This window comes from Triplophysa rosa, linkage group LG15 (genome assembly GCF_024868665.1).
Source record: "Triplophysa rosa linkage group LG15, Trosa_1v2, whole genome shotgun sequence".
NCBI classification, from domain to species: Eukaryota; Metazoa; Chordata; class Actinopteri; order Cypriniformes; family Nemacheilidae; genus Triplophysa; species Triplophysa rosa.
The window spans coordinates 17,539,735-17,551,065 of record NC_079904.1 but is presented as its reverse complement, the minus strand read 5'-3'; the positions used below and the strand labels follow the sequence as shown (position 1 = coordinate 17,551,065).

The following is an 11,331-nucleotide window of genomic DNA, read 5'->3' as shown; positions in this document are numbered from 1 at the left end:
CAACAAAGCAAAAATACATTAAAAGTCATCTAGATGTAAATCTTTAAACAAGAGGATTGTTGTACATTGATTTGTGTTATTATTAGCCCTATTTTCTAATTGTTATATTCTATGCTAGAAATGAGAAGCAATGGAGATGAATGTCAAGAGACTAAATATGTTGTTAAGGAAATAATTTCACTTGTTCCACTTTTAATTCCAAATCAACAAAATATTTTTTAATTACAGAATAAAAATCAGACAATACACAAATGTAGAAATGTAGCAAACTGTTTCAGAATGTTGATGAATCTTAATAAATTTAGTTACAACATTATCAACATCCCTTGAATTTTGAGAGTGATGATGTCAACCAAAGCATAAATTAAATAAAAAAATTACTTAACTTCTCTCTCACTCTTATCAAAGTCACTTGCTGTGATTTCAGATTTCATACAAAATGTGTCATGTTTCCTGATCACTTTGTGGGCACTGGCAATGGTGCATAAGCCCTGATCTTGTCCGGTATGACTGAAGGGTCTGATATGAGTGTGTACAAACTGGCCCTGCTGTAATACAGAGCGGAGAACAGAGCTACAACAGAAACTGAGAACACGAGTGAGACAGAGGATCGGTGGGACTTCTGCTCAGACACACTGCGTGTTTTCAGGGGCTGAGCGACTCGATTCCACTGCGTCAGGATGGCCTGGCGTGCACCTTCCCATTGACCGGGTCCACACAAGCGAAACTGGTATGGGGTGCAGGGCCCAAAGATCACTTTTAAACCCAGTCTAGGGTCTGTCAAGAGCAACTTTAGCATAGCAGGACGAACACCCATTTCTTTAGCAATTTCATCCATGTAAGGGATGTAGTCCACCTGGATGGTGTGCCTCTGTGTAGCTACGTACCTGCATGAGAGTATGAAAATGTAATATAGACCAGCGGTTCTGAAACCAAGGCCACAATGTGAAAAGAGACAAAAGTTTGAAAGTTGAAGTACAGAAGAGAAAATGTGGCCAATTTGGCCAATTGTAAATAAAATGTGGTTTCATTACATAAAAAGTGACAGTAGATCACAGTACACTTTGTGAAGATCTGGCATGAACTATGCAAACTCAAGCAACACCAAATTTTATCCAGAGTATGCAAATAAGAGTATGTACTTTTTCCACAAAGAATATTTAAAGCAAAATATATGAATGTCTATTATCACGACAATCCCTGCAAATGCAGAATCGTGTTTTTTTTACAGGACTGCAGACAGCCAAATTTCTCCAGAATGGGGACACATTGAAATGACTGTAATGCACTTTATCTTATAATAATAATAATAATAGTCATGTGATGTGTTAAGTGTGTAGAACCTTTGAGCCATTTCCTCCTCCTTTGCTTCAATGTCCTCCAGCATTGCACTCATTGAAGGCAGCTTACAGAGTCCTAAGTGAAGATATCACAGCACAATGTCAAAAATATATATTTTTTTAATTAATTAGTCTCAGCCTCAGACGTCACACCCACAGACCGTTCGCTAAATGTCTGATGCATAAGGCACACTTTTCTGGAAACACTTCAGCACGTTCGAAGTCGTCATCTGATTGGTTTAATTTCACAGGATTTCCGGGAGACGTGCGTGATGCGTTCTTTAACATAAAATTTTTGTCACGCTCCGTACCTGTTTGTTAATTTCACCCGGCTGGGCAGCTATTAGCTAATTGCGGAACCTCACTCCCATTCAGCCCGCACCTGTTCCTCATTTACCTTTTCCTATTTAATCCTGTCTTTTCGTTTGGTCTACGTGGGTATGTCTTTTGTGTGATTTGTGGCTGCATGACGTGTGTCTTAAAAGAGACTTATTACATTTTTGTCCAGGACCATCAGGCGAGGAAATAATCTCCGCTCTTCCGGACAGTGAGACCGTATAGAGAGCATTAGGTCGGACGTCCTTCGGCTGTCCTCTCTGTCCACTGTCCCAGCGGACGCAGACACTCGGAGTGCTCTGCCTTTCTGTTATCCTTTTGTTTGGTTTTCCTCTGTTTTCCTGTTATAATAAATATTTTCTTGCACTACCCTGCATCTGAGTCCTTTGGTCCCGTGACAGAACATACCCACCAAACATGGACTCAGCAGGGGACCTAGAGATCTGCCGGGCCATCGCTGAGCAGGGCATCCTGCTAGGTCACCAACAGGAAGAGATCACGGAGACCCGCCAGAGAATAGCCAACCTGGCACAGCAGCTTTCCGCCATCGCCCAATGCCTCGACCAGATCCAGGCCACTCCGCTGGTGGTTCCTACGAGCGCGGCTCCAGCCGTGGCAGAGGCGTCTGCGGCACGTCGTGCGGAATCTCGCCTCAATCTTCCGACTCCGTACGCGGGTCAGCCCACCTTCTGCCGATCCTTCTTGTCACAATGCTCCATGACTTTCTCGTTGCAGCCCTCCTGCTTCTCCACCGAACAGTCCAAGGTAGCGTTTGTGATCATGCACCTGGCTGGAATCGCCAGGGAGTGGGGAACAGCGGTGTGAGGCACGATTCCCATCGTGCCTCTAACCGAAGCCATCGCCGCCAGAACACTCTGTGGTACCCCCCTCACCGAGATCACTTCCATTACCGGACTCGTGTTGCTAACCACCTCTGGCAACCACACTGAGGAGATCCAGTTCCTCCTTATTCACTCTCCCACTGCTCCCATTGTGTTGGGCCACACCTGGCTCACTAAGCACAACCCCATCATTGACTGGATTCACCATGTTGTTGTAGAATGGAGTTCTTTTTGTTTGTCTGTGTTTGTCATCTGCCTTGTCCCCTCTAATATCTGTCCCTGTGTTACAGGAGGAGCCGGTCAACCTGGCCAGGGTGCCGGCAGTTTACCATGACCTGAGAGCGGTGTTCAGTAGGTCCCGAGCGTCATCTCTCCCTCCGCACCGCCCGTACAACTGTGCGATTGAATTGTTACCCGGCACTTCTAGACTCATCGAGGGGTTGCTCGCTTACACGGTATGACGGCTCCTCGATGTGAGGCGACGGGGTAGAAGTCATCAATATTTAGTAGACTGGGAGGGCTACGGTCCGGAGGAAATACTGGACCGGCTCGCGACATACTGGACCGCGCTCTCATTGACCAGTTCCTCCGCTCTCGTGAGTAGCTCTCGTTGATGCCAGGAGGCATCTTGGGGGGGGTTCTGTCACGCTCCGTACCTGTTTGTTAATTTCCCCCAGCTGGGCAGCTATTAGCTAATTGCGGCACCTCACAAATTTGTGCGGCATTCAGCCCGCACCTGTTCCTCGTTTCCCTTTTCCTATTTAATCCTGTCTTTTCTTTTGGTCTACGTGGGTATGTCTTGTGTGCAGTGGGATTTGTGGCTGCATAACTTGTGTCTTAAAAGAGACTTATTACATTTTTGTCCAGGACCATCAGGCAAGGAAATAATCTCCGCTCTTCCAGACAGTGAGACCGTGAGACCGTCCTTCGGCTGTCCTCTCTAGTGTCCACTGTCCCAGCAGACAAAGACACTCGGAGCGCTCTGCCTTTCTGTTATCCTTTTGTTTGGTTTTCCTGTTATAATAAATATTTTCTCACACTACCCTGCAAGTCCTTCTGTCCCATGACACTTTTAATCATTTTGTTGTTGTTAACTTTTGACACGTTCATGAATTTACACTGGTCTGTTACTGCAGGGACATTTCCACGCCTCTAAACATGACGCGGCACCAAAAGAAAAGTGATTTGTGGCTTTACTTGTCAGTCATATGGCCTCTTGGCGGGCCTTGGCCAAAGAAAGCTGCGATAAGTTCTACGTGAGACTATATTCATATATTCCTATAAAACTGAAAAGATTAATTTCATATAAGACATGGTCAGGTCTAAGGGAAAGTAAACATTATTATAAAGACTACTTATTTACTGTTTTTGACATTACATAGCAGTGTAGAAGATATATTCGAATGCAGTCATACAATTCTGAGCTTTATAAAAATGTATGATTTAACCCTCTTCTATGTCAGAATTTCAGAAATCAGTACTCTTGCCATAAAAGTTCTTTATAAACTAATATTGTACATTGCTGTTTTATACATCCTATAGTTCTCTGTGTGGCATGTTAGATACCTTTAAAAACACGCGTGGCCCAGCGTGCTTGAATCTCAGAGATTGGCGTAATGGCTCCCAGAGGCTGAATCAGACCAATCACAGCTAAAGTTGGGCGCTCCAGGTTTGGTGGATATATATATTTGTACAGGGACACTTTGTTCTTTGAGACAGAAATTAAATGTGAAGAGAGGAAGGGGAATGAGAAAGTGTAGCCCGTGCAAAACACCACCAGATCGATGTTGTCCTCAACAGTGCCATCTTCAAACACCACACTTGAGCCACGAAACTCTCGCACATTTGGCTTGACCGAGACGGTACCAGAGAGAATACGGTTTGGTAAATCATCATTTACTGTGGGATGTTGGCTGAAAAGTCTGGGGAGAAACGAACACTCCATGACAAAATGGCACTGCAATACCAGGGGTGTTTGTATCTACTTGAACCTAATGTTGTGTAGACATTTTAAAGGTAAATAAACACAACTGACAGCATATCTATAGCAAATGTTAAAAATGATTAATAAAAATGTATCAATGTATCAACATATAAAATTAAATTATTTGCCCTCTAAATCTGCACACAGTTGGCAGGAAGATTTCAAAGCATCTTGCCACTGTTTTCTATGGATTTATGCTTTTTCAGTTACTTTTGTCTCTTCACATAATCTTTAATGATGTTTGAGGCAAAAGTCTTAATAGTGCCAGCGTGTACAGTACCTGTGGGCAGGCTGCAGTCCATACAGCTTGTGATTGAATCTTCGATTGACTTGTTTCTCTCTCATACTCATGAGAAATTTAGGCAACAATTTATAAAGCCACATATACGCTCTGTATCTTAACATATCTGAAGGAAAACCGTTGTCTCCTACACGATTTAGAATCCAAGAACCCTTTCGGGTACTCAGATAAACCTGGAATTAAAGTAAAAGAATGTGATACCAGACGAATATGGTTCGTATGTTACAAAGTACTTGAAAAATATAAATTAAGCTGTAATTATTTCTACTATAATTAATTACAACAATGTAAAACTGCTAAATGTATATTTTTGTGTAACTATCTGAATACCCCCACCCCAATATCAATGATATTTATGGTCTGGATTATTTGTGTAGTGGTGTATCACCTGTTTGGCCATTCTGCCCAGCTCCACAGCAATATCTCCTCCTGAGTTTCCAATACCAATCACAACTACTCTCTTCCCTCGCCATTCTTCAGGAGTTTTGTATTCACGGCTGTGGAAGAATTTCCCCTTAAATGTGTCTATTCCTAAAGACAGGATTTGATATAATACAGGATTTGAGTTAGTATAGAAGTAATGTGTATTAGCATGTAAAACTTTAAGCCAGGGGATCCACCTGTCTAAGAAAATGATTGAGTTATTGACCTCAAACTTAAACAAAAGCATTGTATAATGAAAACTTGCATTGTGTATATTTATTTGTTTTTTCAAATAAGTTTATCGCCTCCCCACCCAAATGGTTTGGTCCCCCACAATGTTCAAGACATGGTATGCTTTTCAAATGCGACCTCCAGTACATCTATCCCCATAACAATTGTACAGTGTGAAATTATGACATCTTGAATACGGAGGATTAATTGTTAACCCAGGTTGAAGTATGAACCATACATTTAAACCTTTACCCATTCATGCTTAAGACACCTGGGCCCGTGTTCTTAAAGCTTCTAAGAATCCTCTAAGAAAGCTCTTAATTTAGTTTAAAAACTTCTACGTATGAGTCTTAGCTTAAAAACGATTCAGGACCAACCTGAGAGAAACTCTGAGCAAGGAAAAGACAAAAACTTTTAACTTAGTGAGGAGGCTATGTATGACAGTCTTTTATAGACTGCGATTGGTTGGCTGACCAAGAAGGAAAAAAAGAGTGCTTTTAAGTATAGGGTCATAGGTTTGAAATTGCACATGTCTTTTTTCCTGTTTTACCGTACTCACGCACAAGCGCGCACACACACACGCACGCGCTATATATATATATATATATATATTCTTTATTTTTTATTTACAATGCTGTTAATGTCAACGTATTTGATATAAAATGAAGAGTGACACAATAAGTTTCTGTAAGTGCTGTAATTGTTTGAGTGATCACTGGTTGTGACAGAACCAAATCATCTCTGCTGCATAGCTGCATTTCTCCAGTTGCTAAACATGTTAACGTAGTTATTTCTTCTATTCCTGGCGCAATGGCATTTCTGCGCTGTTTTGGAGATGTTAGCGTGTCTCTAATAGGATCGGTCAAAAACATCTAATGTGTTGTGTCTTATTAACTCACTGTCATTCAATTCAATGTCATTTTATTTTATAGCGCTTTTACAATTTGCATTGCATCAAAGCAGCTATACAAAAAAGCCAAAACCCAGATAATCAAAAGTTGAACACACGCACACACAAAAAACAATAAAAATAAAAAATCTGATAAACCTTAAAAGTAATATGGAAATGGTCATGCATTGCAACACATTTCTTCTCACTTTTCGTGTTTCATCCATTTTCTCTGCTGCTAGAGAAACTCTTAAGTCTCTTAAAAGTCCTCCTCGCTACTCCTAAAATTTTGGACGTTAAGAGCTCTTTTAAGGGTTAAGATACTTTATGAATTACTTTCTTCTTTACTAGGATCTTTTCTGTAATTCTAAGGGGAAATGCCCACATTTCTACGAATTTTCTTAGAATTTTGTCACTAGGAGCAACTCTTTGCGCTAAGATTTTTCATGAATACGGGCCCTGGCCTTTAATACATTGTTGCACTTAGCTCAGAGTAAACTGTTTTTGCTTTGTCATTAATCTGTGTTGTACCTGGGAAGTCCTGTAGAGGGAGGTGTGGGTGACAGTGGTGACCTGTGCAGACCATCACAGCATCAAACACCTCCTTCTCTCTCTTGCCATCCTTCGACTCTATCTCTACATCCCACTGGCCAGAGTGAGGGAAGTCAGGCCTTGGTGTGACATGAAGGACTTTTGTCTAAGAAAGTATAAATGACAACATTTTTATTTTTGGGTGGACTATCCTACTAAGCTAACCTGAGATAAGTTCATAACCTCACACAACGCACTTAAAGAGCAAAATCATGACTATTCAGGCCTGACCTGGAAGCGGATGTGCCGCATGAGCTGAAAGTGTTCAGCATACACGCGGAAGTAATCCATGATGAAAGAGTGGTGCATATAGTTTGGGAAGTGGGCGGGGATGGGGAAATCACTGTAGCACATCATCTCCTTTGAGGTGTTGATAATCAAAGATTGGTAAATACTGGCCTGTGCTGGATCTGGATTTTCCTAAAATGGAGAGATAGGATGCAACTAGATGATATACAGCTACACCCTTTGTTCTGATAATAAGGTTGGGTTAACCCATTTATAATTATCCTTCAATAATGCTAAAATTAGTCTAACATTAAAACATATATATGATATTTGACATATTAGAAATCAGTCAACTTTCTGACCTTAAATCTCCAGAGTCCTCCAATGTCATCACTACTCTCAAAACAGATCGGCTCCAGACCTTCATCCAGGCAACATTTGATGCAAGCTAGCCCCGACGTTCCTCCTCCAATCACAGCAACACGCTTAGCCATGTTGGCTTACAACCTTTAGATGACAGGCAGAGGAGGATGGCAGAATTAAATCCAGAGATTAAAACTTCTACAATTTGGATTTTGCTACAGTGATTTAAATTTTCTAAAATCCATTATACCTTATATTTTTACCCATGTTTAGTTGTGTCCAAATTCATAGTGGACATCAAGTGCATCATTGGAAATAAATAAGTGCATCGCAAAATAAACTCTTAAAATCCATTTTTAATTGATAGTACAAAAACACAGAAGAACCAGGGCCGGATTATCCAATGGGCATTATGGGCACAGGCCCAGGGGCCCATGCGCGCTTGGGGCCCAGGCAAGGGGAAGAAAATTTCATATAACAGCATTTACGCCATAACATTGTTCTAAATTAGAAAATCTGTCTTTTGATTTAATCACTTTTACGAGCCATCTACCGGCTTTTGTTCAGAAGAAGCACATAGCGACAAATCTATCCACTTCTTGGATAACCTTAGTTTTCATTCAGAGGGAAAATGTCGCCAGTGCTGCCCCGCGAGCGCGAGGTCTCTCTTTCCCGGCATGGGATCCCTTCTCTCGGCGTCACTGGTTACCATGAGGCTGTGTGAAAGAACATTTAACTTTAGCCGAAATCACTGCTTTTTATTGTGAGTTGTTAGATGATGTCGCGTCATGAACTGACAACAGAAACTGAAAACACAGTATGTCAATGAGAACGGATTTATTGTTGTAAATATAGCCTAATGAGTTGATCTACTCTCGCGGCTGTATTAAATCTTAAAAGGTAAGCATTTTTTTACATGTATTAGGTGGTGTTTCCTTGCCAATTATGAATTATTTTATATTGATATAATGTTGATCAGTAACTGCCATACTTTACCAATATTAAGCCTTCATTATTAGATAATCCACAGTGCTTTTACATACATTGCAAAATGTTTACATATGCACAAATATGATGATGTCGTAATATATAGGCTAAAGAAGTATACTTATATTACTCGTTAATGCCGTTTACTGTAACACATTACAGCTTAAATAAGAACGTGAGTCGCAAGGTGCTTGTTATACAAATAAAGTTTAACAAATAGACAAATTACTCTTGTAGTATAATCATTGACAAAGACTGCCCATTTATTCTTAGAAAAATGAAGATGAAAATATTTGAAAATTGCACTTAAGAATATTCTTAAGAACTTTCTGTAATTTATCTTAAGAAAGTTCTTATATTTTCTCTTAAGAACAGTTTTGTAAATCCTGCATGTTTGTGTGTGAATTATGGAAGAATCTGATAGAACTGAATTGTAATGTACAGTAAACGGCATTAACGAGTATTATAAGTATACTTCTTTAGCCTATATATTACGACATCATCATATTTGTGCATATGTAAACATTTTGCAATGTATGTAAAAGCACTGTGGATTATCTAATAATGAAGGCTTAATATTGGTAAAGTACGGCAGTTACTGATCAACATTATATCAATATAAAATAATTCATAATTGGCAAGGAAACACCACCTAATACATGTAAAAAAACGCTTACCTTTTAAGATTTAAGACAGCCGCGAGAGTAGATCAACTCATTAGGCTATATTTACAACAATAAATCCGTTCTCATTGACATACTGTGTTTTCAGTTTCTGTTGTCAGTTCATGACGCGACATCATCTAACAACTCACAATAAAAAGCAGTGATTTCGGCTAAAGTTAAATGTTCTTTCACACAGCCTCATGGTAACCAGTGACGCCGAGAGAAGGGATCCCATGCCGGGAAAGAGAGACCTCGCGCTCGCGGGGCAGCACTGGCGACATTTTCCCTCTGAATGAAAACTAAGGTTATCCAAGAAGTGGATAGATTTGTCGCTATGTGCTTCTTCTGAACAAAAGCCAGTAGATGGCTCGTAAAAGTGATTAAATCAAAAGACAGATTTTCTAATTTAGAACAATGTTATGGCGTAAACGCTGTTATGTGAAATTTTCTTCCCCTTGCCTGGGCCCCAAGCGCGCATGGGCCCCTGGGCCTGTGCCCATAATGCCCATTGAATAATCCGGCCCTGGATAGAGGTGTGGTAGTGTGTGCTGCTTGCATATGCCAGTGAGTTACAGTATGCTGGGAAATGTCTTAATATTGTTGTTGCTGGTCCAGAAAAGCATTGTTGCAATCATGAGGTGTAAATCCTGTATGATGGAGGATGTGTACATGTGTTGATATTGTCCTTCAGGTTGTGGTCATAGTTTGTAACTTGTCAATGTAATCCTGTAAAAGATAGAGTTGTTTATACACATAGTACCCTATAGGCTAATTTAAAACTTTATTGTGTGCATGAGTGTGTGTAAGGGGGGACCCATAAAACACTTGTGCCCAGGGGCCTCTGAATTCTTAATCCGGGCCTGAGAAGAACAGGAGTCACAAAGACACACCAACCGAACAAAACCAAACGGAGAATGGACAAATAACCAAGAAAACCAAGGGGTATGAACACACAGTAGAGTGGAGGTGTATCCAAAAAATGTGGCTTCATAGTGTCTGAATTTGCTCCATATATCCTCATTCCCTATTCATCAGTATAGTTCACTTGAAAGAGTGAATGAATTAGAGTGAATTCTGACACTGGGTGCGTTGGAAGTGCTATGCGCACCAACTTTTGACGAAATACTGCAATTCATTCATCGCGAGCCCCACAATAGATGGTTAGTGGATAGCTGTAAGTGCACACCAGTTGACGCTCGATGCATCATGGGATGAAATGAGTGCACTCAATGTTCATTATGAATTCAGGCACTGCTAAAAACAGCTGCTCGCTCAAACTGTGCCCTGGGGTATTTCAGACACAGCCATGGAGGACCCTTGAATTAGCGAAGCATACAAACAATGGTCACTTCAAGTCATTCTGCTGTTTATGATCACATAATCCAAGGTGGTGGTGAGCCCTTGCAGGTGAAAATTCACTTTTGATCTATATGTTTGTTTGCATTTACCAAGAACCACATCTACACAAAAATGTATGTTTACCACAGACATACAGTATGTAGAAGCGCGTATGTTGACAATATGTTATATGCTCTCCTACTTGTAAATCTGCCGTTTAGCCAAATGAATAAATGTAATGTAAATGTAAGAAGCCACAATTGCTGGACCCTGCTGAGAGAAGATAGGTCAGTTAACTCAAGAGTTCCACTTATAATGTGGGTTTATACTAACAATTCATATCTACAGTGTCCAAGAGGTGCATAACACAACAAAATTTATAAAACAAATCAAAATTCACAACACTTCAAGGGAGATTAAGTGGGTTATCTCTTCTTGCTCAATTTAATCATCTCTGTCAGGACTGCAAGCCTTGGATTATGTTCCCGGGTCATCAAAAACAATTTTTCAAACAACATGTGTTCTCTTTACAGTACTCCCATCAATTCTCATTTACTTTACATATCATAAGGTCATCTAACGTATTGTGATCTGTTTTAAAAAACATTTCCAATCAATTATGCAATTAAATTTGTTACAAAGAATATATTTAATTCATGGTATCTTACCTAGATGTAAGAACTGAGAAGTTGAAGAATGACAGTTAATGACGCTCAGAGGAACAAAAGTGACACAGGTTTACAATAGAGGCAGCGCTTTCAATGTCCAACCAGTTAAATGACTGAGTACTGAGAAATACTTGAATCTTATCTA

General features: G+C 40.3%; 1 protein-coding gene across 1 annotated transcript; it reads right to left on the bottom strand.

The window, feature by feature from the left end:
• Positions 1-457: 457 nt before the first annotated feature.
• Positions 458-7,665, bottom strand: LOC130566011 (flavin-containing monooxygenase 5-like). Its single transcript, XM_057353212.1, has 8 exons — positions 7,528-7,665; positions 7,169-7,357; positions 6,878-7,043; positions 5,192-5,334; positions 4,783-4,976; positions 4,085-4,440; positions 1,344-1,416; positions 458-887 (listed from the first exon to the last, which is right to left on the bottom strand). Exons 1-8 carry the CDS (start codon positions 7,657-7,659, stop codon positions 458-460), a joined length of 1,683 nt encoding a protein of 560 aa, XP_057209195.1. The 5' UTR covers positions 7,660-7,665.
• Positions 7,666-11,331: the final 3,666 nt, after the last annotated feature.

Bases quoted from the DNA above. Each gene is read 5' to 3' on its own strand.
- LOC130566011 (XM_057353212.1), bottom strand. From the start codon at position 7,659: ATGGCTAAGCGTGTTGCTGTGATTGGAGGAGGAACGTCGGGGCTAGCT. The intron at 5,335-6,877 runs GTACAACACAGA...TCCTGTCTTTAG, and splicing joins CCCTCTACAGGACTTCCCAG to GAATAGACACATTTAAGGGG. The intron at 4,977-5,191 runs GTGATACACCAC...CTTTAATTCCAG, and splicing joins TGGGCAGAATGGCCAAACAG to GTTTATCTGAGTACCCGAAA.